Consider the following 20553-nt stretch of genomic DNA (forward strand, 5'->3'; position numbering starts at 1 on the left):
TTATTCCATGACATTCCACAATGACTTCTGACATTACATGGTGCACCCTGCAGGCAGGACTTTTTGAGACAAATTTTGGTGCACTGTATCTTTTATACTTAAGCAAAATTTTTTGGAGTTCTCCTTTGATTATTGCAACAAAAAAGAATCAGATTATTTCATACCATTGGTGTTCTACATTTTGTATTTACATTTTCTCCATCCTGAATACAGACAATGAATTAATTGGTATGCTTTTTGTTTGCTTACATTTCCTACAATTGGAAATGTTTCAAACAGGTGTTTGAAATTCAGTTCCTAAGGCTTCAGAAACATGCCTGAATGTAGTGGTACATTCTTGTTGGGGAAAAGAACGTTCTAATTATTTATTTGTGTTCATTATGCAACAGAGTTTCTTATAAAAATTTAATTATGTGGACACTGGCTTTTGAATGCTGTTTTCTGAATTATTAGATGGAGAGGTTTTAGGTAGTTTCAACTCCGTGCACCATTTCTGCTCAACTACCCAAAAAAGAAAGACAATATTTCATCCATCCACAAAAATTATTAATAGCAAGTGACAGGAAAAGCTGTCTGCGAGTGAATGGTGACTGTCACAGGATTAAAATGCGGCATGATGGGAGTTCTATCTGGATGTAGTTAAAATAATGTGAATGTAGTTCAGTTAGCAGGATCAACCAGGTTTGACCATGTCTTTTGAAGATTGGGAAAAAAATTAGCAAATTCTGATTTCCACACAGATAGAAGCAGAGATAAGTTTTGAGTTTAAATCCATTCAGAGTGGTTAATACCGATCTGTGCTAGGTTAATTTGTGTAATCAACCCAAGAAATTAAGTACCAGGGTCTCATGGCACACTAAAGTGCTGCTGAGCTAAATTTGACATGATGTTTGCAAATGAAAAGTAGCAGACTTAATTATATCATAGATAAACTGCTGAGCTGTTCTACACTAACAAGTTTTCATTTGCATTGCAATACAGCAACAGTCTGACTCTTGCAAGTCTGCCACAGGGAGAAAGGGGAAGAAGCCTCAGAGGGTATAGGAGTTTAAGCAAAGAAATGTAATAGAAAGAAAGACCTAAGAAAATATCAAATGTATTAACATAGCAAATGAGGTATCCCCTGTATCCTACTGATGTGATATACTGCAATTTTTTTGCTAGATATATATGTAACTGCATAATGCCTCCCCAAAATTGATTTTTAATAATTCATTTTGGGAGCTCAGTGTCTTAAAACACCAAATTATAATTTGTCCCCTACTTCATTCTTCTGAAGCATTAATTTTCTGATACTGATCAGCGTGAGTGTAGGGTTCCTGTAGGTCAAGGGCCATATCTGCAAAACTTGTGTGATGTTTCAGATATGGTAAAATATCTACTAAAGTAGTAGACACTTCTACTATCACTCCTAAATCACTCTCCTACTGTGATAGGTTTAGACATAAGACACATCACCCAACCTCCCTTCTAGGCTATAACAATTCCATAGGACACTCCAAACCCAAAAGCTAGGTCATGGTCCAGTTGCAGAAATGATTAAGATAAAAACAAGTTTTGCTTCTTATGAAGTATCTATGACCTATGACTGCTTTATGTCTGCATCAAATTATATAAACTTTTTCTCAGCTTTCATTAGTATTATGGCTTCTGTTTGGAGTAATGCTGAGATGGACAGAACACAAATATTGTTACCCATGCCATGCTGATGCCATGCAGGCTACCACAGAGGGGTGCAGTGGAGAGACACCTTAAGTACTGTTAAAATCTAAGTACAAATACTCTAAGTAGATTTACATAACCTGCTTCTCAGCTGTGTTAATCAGACCAAATGGAATGCTTTGCTACACAGACTTTAGCTCAACTTACTTGTAGCTAGCTTGGGTTAACTTGTATTGAGAAATCTCAGGGTTGAGAGTCTCCTATTTTATGTGAATAACAGAGTTCAATGATCAGTAATGAAATTTTGTGTTAACAACTGAAAAAAGGAACCTTGGCCTTTGGGTTTCCATTTATTTTGTTCAGAAATACACTACCTCAGATTAAGTGTTGACTTCAATTACTGGAAGCAATTATATTTCTCCTTAATAAAAAGGAACCTTTCTACAACCTGATAGATTTCTCTGTCTTTCCAAAACAATACAGTTTTGAAGAGATTATTTTCCCACTAATGACATTATAATTTAAATAGAATCAAGAGAAACCTGTGTATATTTTTATCCTACTTGTTGAATAAGAATTTGAAAGCTTGTAAGGATAAGTAGTACAAATAAAGCTTACCTTGGCCCTTCTGTCCAGTGAAAAAAATCAGGTTATCTTGTAAAGCTGACTGGTGGTTTGCCAACTGAAATTTCAAGCGAAATTCATAGTAGAAGGTGATATTTGGGATTGTAGAATAAGCTAGGAATGAGGTATAGCCAAAGACATCTGTGCCACTGAAACTTGGTTGAGTAATATTAATAGCTGGATTAAAGAAAAAGAATAAATTCAGTGTTAGGGCAAAAGGTTCAACAGGCTTAGTTTAAAAAATGAATTATTGTCAACTACTGCCATCTCCTGGATTCTAGGTAACATTGCTACAAACAACAGTAATATTTAATCAGGACTCAGAAAGACAAAAAGAAAATACAGAAAGAAATTTTGCTGTTAAAGGAAATGCCATCTCTGACAGGCATCTGAGTGAAAGAGAGTACAAGAATGTGCTGACGAGGTTATGGAATGATAATTCTTCACAGGTAGAGGTAATAAGAAAAAGAAGCATCATAAAAGTGTGAATTTGCAGCACAGCGAACAGGACCTACATGAATTGCAGATAAAATCAAGCCTATACCTGTCTGTACAGAAAACAGAGCGCTGCTGCTGAGTACCCACATGGCTCCTAGGGCTGGCACCCAGTAGCCAGGCTGCTGTAGTCAGTTCCTGGAGCTGATGCTCAAAACATAATGCTTGTATTGACAACATGGTTCAGTAAAAACAGGAGAAAGAGGAATGACAGCTTAATCCTGAAAGACTGGGTCTGGGACTAGATTTAAAAGTTACCTCCAACCAACCTGGGCAGCAAACGTGACTGGACACAGCTTTATTGATGAAGGCAGTGTGAGGGACTGGGGCAGGAGGGAATACAAATCTGCACCATGCACAAACCAGATGGGGAAACGCTAGTAAAGGATTATAATACTCCTCAGGTAAACCTGTATTAGCCTAAGTACATCTAAGCACCTAAATGCTTACAGGGTGGGAGAAACAAGAACATGTAATTGTGGAAATGTCATCACCACCTCTAGAGCGTGGAATTTGTTTCTAAATTTGCAGCCTGGGAAAGCTGCCATATTGGCACTGATGTGGAAAACATTGCCCTGATACCTGCATCTGAGAAAAGGTGCAGACACCGGCGTGGCAAACCTTTTCTGGCACAGACTTGGAATTTGCAGCAGTACAGAGTGCACTGTGCCTTTTATTGAGCACTACTCCACACATGCAGCACATTATGCCTTGCTCTTGATCTTAGATGGGAGCCAGAAAATAAGAAACAGTGGCTTTGTCCTGATTAGCAGGACACTGGAAATGAGTCTGACTGAACACAACCTCAAGCCTCAGACCTCTGTGAGTCATGAACTGAATTGGAGGCACAACACAACTCCCCCCTATTTAAATCTCACGTTAGTTTCAATCCACCCATATTCCCTTAGATTACTTGAACACAACTGAAGAGTCTCAAATTCTGTATTTTTGCTAATTCAGGAAAATATGACACACAGACTGTTCCTTTGATGTAAAGTATTCTTTCTTTCTTTTCTTTCTTTCTTTCTTTCTTTCTTTCTTTCTTTCTTTCTTTCTTTCTTTCTTTCTTTCTTTCTTTCTTTCTTTCTTTCTTTCTTTCTTTCTTTCTTTCTTTCTTTCTTTCTTTCTTTCTTTCTTTCCTTCTTTCCTTCTTTCCTTCTTTCTTTTTCTTTCTTTTCTTCCCCCCCCCTTTTTTTGCTGTCTTTATTTAATCAACCACAAAATATTCAAGAGATAAGATTTTAAAATAAAGGAGTCCTTTGTGTTTATTGTTTTTTCCTGCTTTGATTTATAATGAGAAAACAAATTCTCTCATGTACCTTCACAGAGCCAGGTAATTTGGTTTGCTAGCAGAGATCACTGAAGAGTCTATTCCTGACAAGTTATTCCCAACAGGGCATAATTCCTTATGCCCAGGATGAGATATGCTATTGCCTCAGCTGTTTCCTTGGAGCATTCTAATTGGGGAGTTATTTTCTTGCCTTCCCACTTGCTCCTTCCAGCCTTCCATATAAAGCTGGATTAAAGATTGACAAAGGGCCTCCAATGCCAGAGAGGCACAGATCTGTTGGAACAAGTCCAGAGGAGCCCACGAAATCCATCACAGGGCTGTAACACCTTTCCTATGAAGACATGGAGGAGTCTGAGAGAGCTGGGGCTGTTCAGCCTGGAGAAGAGACAGCTCTGGGGAGGCCTTGTAGCAACCTTCCAGTACCTAAAGAAGGCTTACAAGAAAGCTGGAGGATTGCATGAGCACCATATGGAGCTATGCCTCCATCAGGCATGTAGTCCTGAAGGGGAATAATACTTTTTAGGGCAGTAGGAAACTGTGACACACTGTTTTGGTTAACGTGTTCACAGTTTTCTCCACTGTACTGAAGAAGTTTCTCACACCTGGTGGAAGTCAGATGCAATACCTAATTAACCACCCTATCCTGAGCAAATGTCTGCAAATATGTTTGCAAATATGTATGTTTGCAAATATGTATATTTGCAAATAGTCCTCCCTAAGCTGGTCTCTGGAGAGTAAAATGTATTTAGAAATGTTAATTAGTAATGAGTCAAAAGCTTATATTTCTGGCTAACTCAATCTATCTAGCATGACAGCTATTCCATATTTTATCTGTCTCTGAACTGGCACTTATAGATTTTACAGCACATTTTAAATCATGTTTCTTGTCTACACCAAATATTGTTTGTCAAGACATCTTTATCCAGTCACAGAAGTGACTGGATAAAGATTATCCACATTAAATGTGCATCAGTGTTTGAGATTCATTTCATGCAATGACCTTCATTAATTTGATTTTAATGCAGACTAGTTTACCATACTCATACGTATTTTTAGCTTAAAAATTGAAAGAAAAAGTAATAACCCTGTATGAAAAATACAGTGATTGGCAAAATCATGGGGAAAAAAAGCAGCTCCACCTTTCTTTTTATTCTCTACCTTTTCATTATAAAGCTATGGAGCCAAGATTGCACAAAATTGCATAATTTTTTCATTGGAACACAGTCCTTCCAAACAGTATTTGTAAAATGTTTGAGGCTGGTTGAATTAGCAGAGAGCACAGATATCTTCATTGGGTTATTTTTCTTTTCCAGTCTGGACATCATCCAAACTGATTTTTACTCTTGCTCTTGCAGTGTACAGTCTGACATGGTAAAGAACAGAGATGTGTCCCAACAACTTTGATTATGAGCCTTGCTTGCACACTCCAAATTAACACTGTGACTAAAATACACTTTACTCTGACAGAGTACTGAAGTCTTTTATCAACTTTTTGTCCTTGATCTTGTCCTGTGTCTCTCTGGCAGTTCCATGTCGTTCATCATTCTGCTTTTCTGCATTCTCAGTATTGAACAAGTAATAGCACATGATATGTCCCATTGACTCACAAACAAATAATGACAAATTATCCCATTATATAAATGTATCAATATGGTTGACTACTTACTTCCCTAGTATTGTATATCTCATCAGAGCTGAGCACAGAAAATGGGAGTTAGAAAAAATCAACTATACTTTGAAAATAATCTTAACAAAGTGAGGAGAACAAAGTGACAAAGAAAAAACAGAATAAGCATTTCATTATCTTTGAATTTTCTGTTACGAGTTCAAATTCCTTCTTCATTGACTAGCAATACAACTCAGACCATAGCTTTAAAATATATTGCAAAAACCAAGACACATTAAAGGGGCATAAAGAGATAAAGACTTCAGGCTAGAGAACTGCCATCAGATTATATATGTTTTTTATATTATCACTGACTAACTGAACAGTTACCAGCTCGGTGTCTGGCTCCAAGACCAGCAGCCATATACAGTGTAGGATTAATAGTATAGAGTTCTCCTAAAGATCTGCTCATATTTCATAGAATTAAAGAATCATCAAGGTTTGAAAAGGCCTGCACGATCATCCAGTCAAGCCAAAAACCTGGCACCACCATAATCACCATATCCACAAGAATCTCAACACCTCTCAAATGCTTCCAGAGATGGTGACTCCACCACCTTCCTGCACAGCGTATTCCAATGCCTAACCAGTCTTCCAATGATTTTTTTTTTTTTTGTAATAGCTAATCTGAATCTCCCATATTTTATGGTCCAATTCATGGTCATTTCCTCTTGTCCTGCCCCTTGAAACATGGCAGAAAAGACTGACCCCCACCTCACTACAGCCTCCTTTCAGGCGGCTGCAGAGAGCAATGAGGCTCCCCCTGAGTCCTCTCCAGACTAAACATCCACAGTCCCCTCAGCTGCTCCTCATAGGACCTGTATCCCAGACCCTTCAGCAGCTTCATTATCCTTCTTTGGACACACCCCAGACCCTCAAAATCTGCTTTGGTGAGAGGCCCAGAACTAACAGAGTGTTTGAGGTGTGGCCTCACCAGTGCCAAGTCCAGGGGGACAATCCCTGCCCTGCTCCTGCTGGGCACACTATTGCTGACACAGGTCAGGATGACACTGGCCTTCTTGGCCACCTGGGCATACCTGGCTCATGTTCAGCTGCTGTTGACCAGCAACTTCAAATTCCTTTCATTTGAGCAGCTCTCAAGGTAGTCTGCCCTAAGTGATACACAGGGAAGTATTCCCTAAGTGATACACAGGGCTGTTGCAAAGACAATATTGAAAAAAGAATTGAAATTACTACTAAGTGTTGTACTGAAATTATTACTAAGTGTTGTACTTCACAGCCTTCCAAGCTGTGGTGGATTGACCCTGGCTGGACACCAGGGGCCCACCAAAGCAGCTAAGTCACTCCCCCCCTCAGATGGACAGTGAAAATAGAATGAGATTACCTGGCCTGTGATAAGGACAGGGAAAGATCACTCACCAGTGTAGCAGGGCATCCCACCCTTTGCTCCCTGCTTCCCCCCAAACTTATCTGCTGTTACTTAGCCAGTCAGGTAACCCAAGCAGGACAAGCTGTCTTGCAGTGAGTTATTTTGGCACCATGGGGTTAAGGTCAGTCTGGTATCTCCCAGCTGCCAATGAACATCTTAATGTTGAAGTGACATCTGGGAAGATAAGCCAGATTTCTGACTGACAGACGCCTCAATTTACAACTATATAAGTCACACCAAACTTTCACAAAGCAGAAACCTGTACATTTTCCTGGAAATATATGGAGTTTCTCCCATGAGTAGGGATGCTTCATTGTTACTCTCCAGGGATTAAGTGAAGGAATCTGTGCACATTATTGTCGTTTCAGTGGTAAGTTACATTGGACTCCTAATCAATACTATTTATTTTGCTAGCTTTAATATAGCTATATCCCTTGATATAGTGCACTGTTTTATGTTATGCTGCAATCTACTGGTAGTTCTTTAGTTTTATACTGTGTAGTAAGTCATACTGATTAAGATCTTTCATCTCTTATCTCTTGTCTATTTAATAAACAATTCATTTTTATAAATAGATCTGCTTTGCCATCATTAGAACCTGTGGGCCAGAATCATTCCTTAAATTTAAGCTTCTGCTGAATTCTGAGGCTGAGGTAGGGCTTGTCTGCTCTCATCCAATGACAACAAGTTACTGTCATGGACAAAACAGGCTTGACTTGGGGACAAAATGTCAGTCAAAGGAGAGTAGGGTAATGAGAAATTAAACTAGTTCTTAATATATGCCCCCTCCCTCCCTTTCTTCCTGGGCTCAACTTCAGTTCTGAGTTCTCTACCTCCTCCCCCACGACTGGCACAGGGTGATGGGGCACAGGGATTGTAGATGGGGCCTCTGCCACCCCCTCCTCCTCAGTGAAAGAACTATTCATACTCTCCCCCATTCCAGTATGGGGTGGTTCCCATGGGAGAGAGTCCTCCAGGAACTTCTCCACAGTGAGTCCTTTCTGTGGCCTGCAGCTCTTCACAGCATGGCTTTCCCACAGGGTCACAATCCTGCCATCAAACTGCTCCAGCCTGGGCTCTTCTCTTCATGGCTCCAGCTCTTGCCAGACCCTGCTGTGGCACAGGCATCCCGTGGGCTCACAGCCTGGGATCCTCCATGGGCTGCAGGTGGATCCTCCAGGCTCCTCTGGGGGCTCCATGGGCTGGGGGGGGACAGCTGCCTCACCATGGTCCCAACCATGGGCTGCAGGGGAACCTTGCCATGCAAACCCACTTTTCTCACTGGAAACTCTGGGAAGTCCAAGGAGGAAAAGATAAGGGGTGCTAGATGCACAGGATGGTGCAGTGCCAGCTGAGGGTTCAAGGTGGGAGTAAAACACCCCTGATGTCTGTAAGGGTGTTGTATCAAGGGTTAGTGATCCACTTAATGGGTCATTCAGGTGTATGACTTTCCCTGCCCACCTCCAGGACTTATGGATTCCTTTTATCTGTCTTGTGGCATCTGTAATCATGGAGTCATCGGTTTTACTTTGGGAACTGAAATTTGAAATACTGAAAGTGGCTTCACTGCTCAGAGATGAAACTCTGATTCTGAAAAACTGTTAGTACAGCAGTGACATTAATAGTGTGTGAGTGTCCTTTTATGTGTTTTTTACGATTTTTATGACATTTTTGACATTGGAGGTGTGGGGGAAATTGAGGCCCGGTGAAAACAAAATAACTGAGAAAATAAATTCTCTTAAACAGTAAGAAGAGCAACCCTGCAGATTTTTTAGCTGAGGAAATTCCCTTTGGGCATCTGCTGCCACCGAACTGCACAACTCAGTCTGCAGACCCAAACAGCTCTGAAGGTGACATTGAGTGCCAAACATAGCTGCACAGAAACAGTTCGCTTGCAGGCTGATTTTCACTCTACAGAACTTGCAGCAAGTGACTATTCCCACTTTAACACTTTGAAATTAATTTTATACATGGGGGAATACATCCCACAAAAAACCTGCTGGAATTGTTAGGGCTGTGAAACATTACCAGAAGTGTTGCTCAGAAATGTTTCAAGGAAGAACCTTACAGATTGCTGTGAATGACCCTTTCCAGGGTGTGCTTGCTAAATACAGCGTCACAGTTAGGATTCTGCTTCATGTTGTCACATATGTGAACATATGTGAAACTAAACCGCTGAAGTTTGGTCTAAAACCAGGCAAATGACACAATTACTCATTTTAGCAATGCACCTGCCTTTGAAATCCTTCTCCCTTTAAATCTGAATTTGTACTTACAAAGTGCTTGCTCTTGATTCTTGGCTCAGCAAAAGGCCTCATGTTATGACCAACATCTTCCTAAAAGAGCCCTATTTCTTGTGCAACATATTATTTCAAACAAAGCCAGGTGTACATTTCCAGTCCTGGTGAATGAACCATTCTTTCTTCACTTGCATTTAGGAGGCCATTACCATCCCACAGTACAATGATACGCTGATATTTACTATTTCGGAATTCTGCATCTTATATATCAAAATTTCTTACACTCAGATATTTCAAACATAGTGATCTTACGTTTTACAGACTGTATCAATCTCCTGTACAAACCAGGAAATGCCTCCATTCTGTGCTTAGATAGAAGTGTAAACAAAAACAGAAAGAAAGAAAAAAGAAGTAAAGGCTGATTACAGGGACAGTAGCAATTTAACAACTCTAATCAATTCTGTGATACTAAACACTAGAGGAGATATATAGTGTGCAAAAACAAAATGCAAGCAACTTTTTGCTAAGTTAAATGTGAAAGGAAATTTGTCAGACTAAGGGCTTGAATGCTGGCTGCTCTCACGCAAATCTACTGAAAAGCCAGAGCTCAATAACTGGACTCAATTTAAATTATATAGATCCCTTTATCTGCAGCTTAAAGAAGCAAAGTCACTTGGGGGAATTGGTCAATCTGCCCATGTAGGCATAGGCTCTGTAGTGTCAAAGTCTCTTTTCCAAAGTGTTGGGTATGGATGGTGTTCTCCTCTCCTTCCCTTCACCCCAACCCCCCAGCCAAGCTGGAAGTCACAGAAGCATTTAACTCTGCAAATCAACAGTCAAGTCCCACCCCTATCCCAGGAGCCAACATCACAGGTCCATCTCCATAATCCCAGAGGAGCACAGAGCACAACAGCAGGCAGGACCCAAAATAAGGATTCAGAGGAAGGAGCACCTGGTCCACATCCCTGCCAGGGCTGTCAGGACACCTTCAGCCCTCGTGTCAAGGTGTGACACGCCCCACAATGAGTCAACAGTGGATCACCTTTTGGACAGAGGGGTGTAACTACCATTGGGTATGGGACACATTATGAGATGTAGGTGAAGAGCATTTTGGAATAGCACAGGACTTATGGGGGTCTAAAAGACAAAATTTGGGGAGGAACAAGTGAGGAAAATAGAGGGATGCAGAGACAGTAAGGGCCAGGCAGGTGTAAATTGATCAGAATGCTTGTCTGGCCATGTCCTCCACCTGACCAATGTGGCCTGTACTCTCTTCTGTTTTATGTTATCATTCCCCCTCCCCTTGGCCCATTATGCTGTAGCTGTGTAGGTTCCTGAGAGACATTTCAATGTATAATGGTTAACTTGCAGTCAAAATAATATGGTCATCGAACGATAAAAGCAAGAAAAATGTGTAGTGAGAGATAATGCATCTTGTTATGTATGTTTGGAAAAATGGACATGCTTTTGGAAGCTTTTATTGATGTCTGCAACAAGCATAGCATAGCAAATAAACTCAGAGCCATTGTCACCAGCCTGCTTAGGCTGCAGTATGCTCCATCTGATTCAGAAATGTTAGAAAAGTCCTTGTTCATCCCAGACCTTGTCTATCTTTCCATATTTATATAGGTTTGTCTAACTCTCCTTAATTTTTTTCCTGATTTGTCATACTTACAATCGCCCTATAATTTTCTTCACTTTTTGAATGTTATGCATTTTGCATAAAATGATGTACTTTTAGCTTGTCACAATTTGGTTTTTCTTAATTTTTTTCTATTTCTGGTTTTTTTTCCCATTTAATAGTAACAATAGTTTCATTTAACCTAGTCATTCTACGAATTATAACTTTTCCTTACATATATTGCTGTTGTTAGCATGATTTCCAACCCTTAACAGAAGGCAATTGGAGCTCTGATACAGGGAAGATCTGTATCTGTGGGCTCATTTATGGCTCTGTCCACATCTTTATTTATTTATCCTTACTGTGTCTTTTAAATAATCTCTATTGGTAGGAGCAGCCAAGCTGGCATGAAATTGCAATTTTATTTGGTACATTCATTTCCTCAAATAATCACTGTGACATCTCACTTGTTCTGTGTTGATGAAGACCAACTATTATTTGATAAACATTTTGATAAACAGCTTTTCTTCAGTGTTTCAGACACACAGTAGCAAGCATTAGGTTATAATCTGAATAGCAGCGACAATATTATTGTGTATCTTAAACAAAAGATTATTCATTTAAAACTCTGTGCTTTTATGCCTTAATTTTTTATGGATAATTTCTTTCTATTAAATTTATTATCTGGGACACACATTTTGTCATAGTAAACAATTAAGTTTGCCTTCTGCTTCTAAAATAATTTAAATTGTTCTATGATTTTAATTAGGTAATCTATCATCATCTTCAAATATCTCCCAGAAGTATGGCTTTGATGCTGCTGGGGCTATCCATAAGGATACATCCAGCCTTCACTGCAGTGTGTCTCTCTCCCTTCTTAGTTTTAGAAAATGTGATAAAGGGACTCTTGCAACTCATTGTAAGTCTTCTGTCTGTGCTCAGGTTATTTCTACTCCTAAATTGTTAAGATACAGTTCAATAAAATAATTTTTCATATTCCAATATTAGTTTCTTATGTTGCCAGCTGATTATCTTAGATTTATGTCCTGCAAAGCTGAGTGTTCTTTCCCATTTTGCTTGTTTATAGTGATGGTCCAGACAGTTTTCCCTTTCCACTCATTAAAATTAATTCTTTCTCTGCTTCCAAAGACTCCAGTTTTGTAGCCCAATCAAACTAATGAATTTCTGTACTTTCTCTCAATTTAGGCTCTCAATTTTTATGTAGTCTCTCAATTTAGAGACAATTAAATACAAAGATCTGCAGAAGAGCCTCATTGAACAGCTACAGGGAAAAGCCATTAGATGATACTCAGTGTTGACAGATGTAAATTGGGGCAGATTACAGAAACAGTCTTAGCCCTAAATACAGAACAGTGGGCTCTGACCTCACCATCAGCTTTCAAAGGAAGAGGTGTTGGAAATTTTAATAAGCACTTTCATGAATATGTCAGTGTGCTCATAAAGAAAACAGAATGGGAAACAGAAAAAAACCCAGAAATGGGTTAAGTAAGGGCAGAGAATAAGAGAGAAAAATGTCAGACACCACTGTATAAAGCAGTGGCATTATCAGACCTTGAATATAGCACCTTGAATCAGCTCTGGAGCCTCATTTTAAAGAATGAGGAATTGAGAAGGAAGAAAGAAATGCAGCTTGGATGACTAGAGACGCAGCAAATGAAGTCCCAGTGTATTGCTACTGTAAATTAGGAAAGGTTACCAAGAAGTTATCATACATGTTTCATATATTCACTTCTACTATTTGCTGTCAAGTATCATGGTTAGATGAAAGCAGATAAAACATAAATGCTCATCTACTGAAAACTTTGGAAATAAAAAATTGAAATAATACTTGAATATGTATATGATATGACAAAAACCAACCTGGTCATTGTTTAAAATTTATTTGAAAAGGCACTTCATGTGCACCACTAAATAAGCTCAGAACCAGTGATTATTTTCTATGTGTACATTTTACAATCATTTCTTCTTCTTGCTGCATTCACTGTTAGGGGAAAGAATACCTTGGATGCTCACACACAGGAATTCCTGACCTAGAACAATCATTATAATGAATGCTGAAGGAATAAAAGTCTTTCCTTTGACAATGTTAGTCAAAGTGACCTATTTCCTTTGCTTTATTATTTTCACTTTATCCTGTCTCCTGTTTAACAGCAAAGCACTTAGTAAATTTTAAATTGTCCTTCTTTTTAACCTGAAAAAATAATCAAATGATGGTATATGGTGGTATTATTACAATCCAGAAAGTATTATTTTTACACTGCTTTAATATGCAAAATGTACAAAGTAATGCTTCTGTAAGCAGATGAAAAATCAAATTACAGGAGAAATCAATTTCTCCAAAGGAGCTCTCACTTGAATCTCTCAGTTTTCTTCAGGTGATTTACTAAAACATCAAATGCTACCTGGTATTTCCCAGCTTCTCTGACTAAACTCTCAGCTTCTTTGATCCCTCTGTCTACTTTCCCTGGCTGGAACTTTAATGAACCCACACATGGGAAGGGTGATCAGCTTAGCCATTCTTTGTGTGTGATTTTGGATTTTGGGCTGTGCTTTTCGGTGGGGAGGTCGTGACTTTCAGTGTTTTACCTCCAAAACCTTTGACATGTTTCTCATGACAGTCTTTATGAATGATAGAAACTGCGACCAATGCATGAAGAAAATGTTTCTTACCATCACTGCAGAGGATGCCGGACCTTCCATAAGGACACAGGCAAACGGCATCTCGCCTGGACTTTGGAAAACATGTAGCACCGTTTCCACATGGATTTTCATCACAAGTTGCAAACTGGCAGAGTTTTCCAGTGTAGAGTTTAGGGCATTCACAATACCAATTTTCTTCATCACTGACAAATTTAAAATACAACAAACAAACAAAAAAGTGTAAGTACCAAAACACATTTAAAACAAGCAGAATAGGATTTACACTTAGAGAAAATCAGTGACATCTGACTTATGGTTGCAATAGATCTCTGCTTTAGTGTTCCTCGCATTAGACATGCCAGAATGCCTTACTAGGACTTGAGATGACAGTGCCTTGTGGGCTTAATTTTAAATTTTAATTTTTCTTTCTTTTGCTGGTGGGATATATGACTTTTCTAATGTCTCACTAGTTGTTTGTACTGCTTCTTTCATAGCATAGTCAAAATAACTTCTACAGAAGAACAGTCTTCTATTGTGTCTAAAAAATTGAAAGCATGTGAGAACAAAAAATGGAGATTACTTGTTTATTTTGCAAATGGAAACATCATTTGTATATTCAAGTACTACATACAGTCTGTACGGATACAGTAGGATGCAGAAAGTCCTGAAATATGAACACTTGCAGTAGTGATTATGCTGAATTTGAAATAGAATAAACAGGTATACCTCTGCTATCATATAACTTATAGCTCTCAGTCATAGAAAGACTATTAGAATAGGCAAGGATAAAAATAAGTTGTAACCAGACAAAGCAGACGTTTAGAAATGTACATATTCTGGTTGCACCAATTTTTTTTTTATAGTACTCAAAGATAGCACAATGACAGATATGGTAGGAAAACCAAAGCGGATAGGAAAACAAAAGAGTGCAAGACATTCCCATCTATGAATTATTATAAATATAATTCCATGAAAGATGTTATTTGGTTTTTCCCTTATATTGTGGCTAAAAATAGATGACAGCTAGATAGGTCAATTCATGTGGTTGCTCAGTATTCATGTACATCCTCAGTATTGAACAGAAACATATCTGCCTTTTACTTGAAAAGGTCACATGTGCCCTTGGGTATAAATGCAGGAGGCATGGTGCATGTTGTATCAAATCACACTCATTGTGGTTTTCCAACAATAGCGTAATCATTATGATGAGTATTCATAAAATTTCAAATACATGTGATTTTTAAAAATTCATTATCTGCTTATAATATCCATGAAATCAGGTTAAAGAAAATAATCTGGAGCTGAAAGACCTCCTGTATTTTTTAAAAGAGGGAAATAAGTAAGTCTTGTGACAGTCTTTGCTCATAGCGGTTGATTAGTGTGTTCCTAAACTGACCGCCCACAGAGCTGGGGAGAGAGGATCTCAACTTGAGAGTCTACCAGAAGGAATCTCATGAATAATGCCTCCAGACACCTTTGCAAAAGAAAATTGCTATCAGCTGCAATAATAAATTTCTGTGTGTAGCCTATTCTATTTATAGATCTGCTGCAGACAGCATGAGAGGAATCTAAATGAGCTACTGGATTGCTTTCATTTGTGCAGTACTGAGAATCCTGCTTTCATGGATTTTAATATCAACATTACATAGTTCAGCTAATTAAAAAAACATTAATAAATGGTATTATTCCTGGAAATCTATAATTGTGGGTGATGATTTTTAGTTATCAAATGTATTCAGTTTTTTATAGAAGAAAAGGTGGATCATTGCTGCTGACTGCCATAAGACACAGACTTTAGTCTTCACCTTTAAAGAAAAAATTTCACACATCCTTTTAAGGACTTGTATTTGCAAACACTGGCCATTACTTTTTATAGTCTTACTTTTGCTATTGTGGAGAGGATTAAAAACAGCAGGTTTCATAACAAATGGTGAATAGTTTATGGTTTACAAAATGAGCAATGTTATGACATTTCACTATTGGTGCTCTAAGATTCTAATAACAAAGAAGAGTGATTCCTGATAAGGCAAAGAAAACAGTTTTTAAAAAGTTCTACAAAATAACATAAAACTTGAAAGTATAGCAGCTAACCACAGAGAAAGAAAATTATCACATCCATTTCACAAGAATTAGTATACAAAGTCCCAAATAACTTATTCTGTAACTGCACTAGGTTAAGAGAGGGACAAGATCTCCCATATTCTACTGAACTAATCTCAGATGCAAGAAACAAACAATGCTTGAATGGCCAAGGACTTCTCCCAGGTAGATGTCACAATTTCATGAGGGCCTGCTACCTTTTATAAAGGCAAGAAGCAAATGAGAGAGGGCAGAAAATCAGAAGAATAATATCTTTTGCCTATGCTGTACAACTGTGAATGACTCCAAGAAAAATTTATTGGGTAATTACATACACGAGCTGAAAAAAGTGAAAAACAAGGAGAATACCAGAATTTGGAAGCTGCAGATCAAGAAACAAATTTGGAGTGTTTTGTGGAAATATGTTATGTAGTGTCTAGTGCTTGAGTTATAGTGACTGTATGTATAGCGTTTGAGTTCAGATCCAGAGCATGGTTTTGCAGAAAATCTCCTGGTTGTCCCCTGTTGAAATGCCTTGTTCCACACTGTGTTTCTAGAGTGCATGAACCGAATTTCTTTCTGATGAACCTGCACCAGAGGATTGTCTTACAGCTCAGATTGCTTCGGCTGTATGGACTTGGCATTCAGACCCAGACCAGGTCTAGTGTGAGTCAAAGCTTCTTGAAACATAAAAAATGGGAATGTTGGGTCCTCAGCACTAACTGATTTGACTTGAAAGTCTATGCCTACTGAAATACATTACCTACTAATGTGGATGCAGATTTATAAGTCACCAAAAGAAAATCATGCAGCCATGGTATATGTTACACACAAAATCCCCCCCAGATTTTACACAAGAGCACTGATAAACTCCAGGAGTAAATAGAGAAAAAAACCAAAAAACCAAACAACCCCTAACTATTCAGAATCACATGAAGGAAGAAAGACACAAACAGTGAAAACAAATGGGAGAAAAGACAGAAATAGCATTGAAAAGGAGTGAAAGAGACAAGAAGAGTGTCATCACCTCATGCCTCCAGGATTATAATACAGGGAAAAAACGTGCAGGGAAAATGAACTATTGCCTGACATTCTTAAAGTCCTCTGAAATGGTAAGGGACATATTTTGTATTACCATTTCCCATGTTAAAATATTCTTTTGATCTTTGGTTTCGATATTAGATTGGAAAGAAAGTCACCAAGAAATATTTGCATGATATGACACGATATTGGTAATTCAGTAATACAATTTCTCTCCTTGAATCATCTGTGACCTGATTTAATGAAATCAAAGTTTTCTATAATATTGACAGCTTCGGGTGCCAACCCAGATTATGGTTATTTATTTATTTTAAATATTGCACAATACAGAGGAGACTGAATTGTAATACATTAGTAATCCTGTCACAGCTATATTTAACCAGCTGTTAAAACCCTGCTTTTAACTTAAATCAATTCTGTTTTTGAAAGAAAATATTATAAACCCTTTTCACAATGTGTCACAGACATCATCTCTACTTTATTGATAGTGTTGTTTTTGCCCAAAGCAGAGTATAATTTTCTATATTCCTGAACTTTTACCATTTCTAAAGTGGGAGTACAATGAAAGCACATGCCCTTTATGTATTTTTATGCAAGAGGGCTTCCCTGAAAGGAAGCAGCACCCATTCACCATGATTTTAAGGTCTCTTTAACACATTCTATGCATTATATGATTCTTTGATTCCATGGTTGTACTGTAGGTCACAATGGGTTCAATATTTAATGACATAAATTCTTTTAGTGCCTTCATTATATTATCTGTAACAAAGCTATGGAAGCTGGAGGGAACAGCTCCTTTAGTCAATAAGTAGTAGATGTACTTCAGTTTATTTTCAAGTTGCTACTATTATGTGTTTGTAGCACTCTTTTATTTTAAATTACTGGAAAATGAAAGGGCTATCATAAATTTTCAGTTTAAGCTTTAAGTTGAATTATGCTTCATGCAAAGATTCATTAAATTGCTTTCCAGAAAACACCAGCATAATGTAAAGGCAATTACAGTCTCCCTTTGAAAGCTTTGTGTAATAGACAAATCCACAGAAACTCGCTGCAGCCAGAAGGATAACCTTATCTCATCAATAATCTTAAAAATATCAAAGGACAATATATAAAGGAGGTGTTTCTTCCTCGTGCACAGCAGGTGTTTTTTAGTATGTGATAAATCTGCCAATCTTTCCTTCTATTATACAGCTCCCAAAATCAATTCAGCTTTCATGCTGCTTTAGTACTTTTCACTCAGGTTTCCTCAATTATGGTATCTTGTCTAGCTCAGAATGCTTTTGTTATCTTTACTGTTTTGAATCATTTTTTCCTCTGTCTGGAAGCATTATTCTGCCAGTTCTGTCAGTTCTCTTTAATTTGCTTTGCCTTTCACTGAGAGAATTTTTGCATTGGGTTTGTGTGATCAGGTTTTGATAGTGGCAGGGACCTACAGGGGTGGCTTCTGTGGGAAGCTGCCAGAAGCTTCCCCCATGTCCAACAGAGCCAATGGCTGTGAGATGGACCTGCCACTGGCCAAGGCCAAGTCCATCAGCAGCCACTGCAATGCCTCTGGGACAATGTTGTTAAGAAGGAGAAAAATAGCCCTGTCAGGAGCCCATGCTGGAGCAGGATCCTGGCAGGGCCATGGCCCCGTGGAGAGGAGCCATGCAGAAACAGGTTTGTTGGCAGGACGTGTGTCCCTGTGCCTTGGGACACACTGGAGCAGTTCTGAAGGGCCTGCCCACACTGCAGAAGTTCATGAAGGACTGTTTCCTGTAGGAGGAATCCCACCCTGGAGCAGGAGAAGAGCGAGGAGCCCTCCCATTGAGGAGCAAGGAGCAGCAGAGACTAGTGATGAAATGACTGCAAACACATTCCCCACTCCCCTGTGCCACTGCGGGCGTGGAGGCAGGGAATTTGGGAATGAAGTTGAGGCCAGAAACAAAGAAGGGGTGAAGGGAAGGTGATTTACGATTTGGTTTTATTTCTCTTTGCCCTACTCTGATTAGATTGGGGATAAATTATTTTTTCCCCAAGTTAAGCCTGTTTTGCCCATGACAGCCTGACCCATAAGCCTTTCATTATATCTTCCCTCCCTTGTTCAGCTAAGGAGGATAGAGCAGCTCTGGTGGGCACCTGGTGCCCAGCCACACTCAACCCACCACAATTTTATAAACTGCTTTTCTTTACATGAAGGCTCTCTTTAAACCAAGACCAAATTACTTGTGAATTAAGTTGGTTTAGAAAACTCATAGGGAAAATGTTTTGAGATTGGTTGGGTACACTCATGGAGGAACTATTTGGCTTAAAATTTTCTTTGGGGCAGACTTAGAGTTATACTGGTTCTATCACAGACTAAATAGGCCCTCACTTTTAAATGGTACTTCTGAAGTTTTTTATTTAGATTCAAATATTGGAGTGGAAAGGTTACAATCCCACTTCAAAAGGAGAGCATGAGGGACAAAAAGGTTCCAACACCTTGCTTGTCTCTTGTCAACACAGGAAAAAAAGACCATTTTATACAAACTGATTCAACTCTAGCAGCAAATTAATTTATAGGACCCAAATAAAGCTTTATTCATCCCCGTCAGACAGAAATGAGCATCTGCCCTATCTTACCATTAAGCATAAGAGTTTCCTTGAGCAAGAACACACTCTTTAAATAATATCTGAACTGTAGAAAGTTTCTTGCAGTTTGACTTAGCTGTGATTTAGGAAGGACAGAATTTGATTAATGGGAATAATGAAGGAAGAGAAACTCTTGCTTATTGGCAGATTATCTATTTCAGACCTTCAAAAATGCCATTTTCAGGAGTTCAAGAGGGTTTTAATTTATTTTGCAGTGTACTAATTGAACTTACTAACACAGTACTGACTTTTCAGGATCATGAAGCCTATTCTGGGGTCTTTTATAAGCACTTTTTAGACTATTTTCCACTCACTTGGTCAACATGCAGGATTCCATAACCCTCCCATGAAGGATACCTATCCATTAAAATGTATGATGCATGAAAAGTTCTGCCTGGTAACATGTCAGCTATGACCATCCCTGTCACAAGAAGATGCACAATTGTGGTATCAAGCACTTGTAACACTTAATGACAGATGGTTAAGGATCCCTCAGAAAAAGCACAGCAAGTAATGGTTGGTAAAAACAATCTATCTGGGCAAAAATCCATTCCCTGGCCACATCTAGGAAGAGAAATAATGATCTGTCAGGCTGGATCTGGTGCAAGAGCTATAATTAGCTCTGACATTATTCCTTTCCCCAGTCTCAGTCTTTTCAGTTAAATCTACATTTTTTCCTTCCTTGTGTTTATGCAAAAAATAGTCAATAGATGTTGACATATGATAAATGTATTTATAAAAATGATTTTTTTTTAAGTTGAAAGGCTATGATTTTGATGATAAAAAATTTGGAGTATGTGAAACACATCCAGGGAAGCATATAAATATTTTCAGCAGCATAAGGTTGAAGGCAGATCTCTACATCTTACTGAAATCCTATGCAGCCTAAATTCTGTTTGTCCTTCAAAAATCTATCATAATTCCTTATGACAGAAGATTTCCAATTGCTCTCAGCAGTCTCTAGGGCTCTAAACAGCCTTTGCTTCAAAATCTCTACTATTTGCAGTAGGACTTGGGAATACCATACCCAAAGCAGTGACACTGAACATTGGCCTGCACCATACTGCTCATTGCACTGCTTTCATTAAACTTGCATTGTGTACTATTATTAATTTCCATTAGAAATTTAAAACAATCTTTAAGCACAAAACCACTAATTCAATTTTAGATGAT

General features: G+C 38.5%; 1 protein-coding gene across 1 annotated transcript in view; it reads right to left on the bottom strand.

Moving 5' to 3' along the window:
- Positions 1–20553, bottom strand: part of EYS (eyes shut homolog) — a gene marked incomplete at both ends in the record, with an annotated part of 593802 nt that overhangs the window by 36511 nt on the left and 536738 nt on the right. The window contains 2 exons of the mRNA XM_084202609.1: positions 2281–2463; positions 13681–13853. Coding sequence (XP_084058735.1) covers positions 2281–2463; positions 13681–13853 — 356 coding nt within the window. The remainder of the gene's footprint in view (positions 1–2280; positions 2464–13680; positions 13854–20553) is intronic.

The sequence above is a fragment of the Fringilla coelebs genome (genome assembly GCF_963513975.1).
Source record: "Fringilla coelebs genome assembly, chromosome: 3".
NCBI lineage: Eukaryota > Metazoa > Chordata > Aves > Passeriformes > Fringillidae > Fringilla > Fringilla coelebs.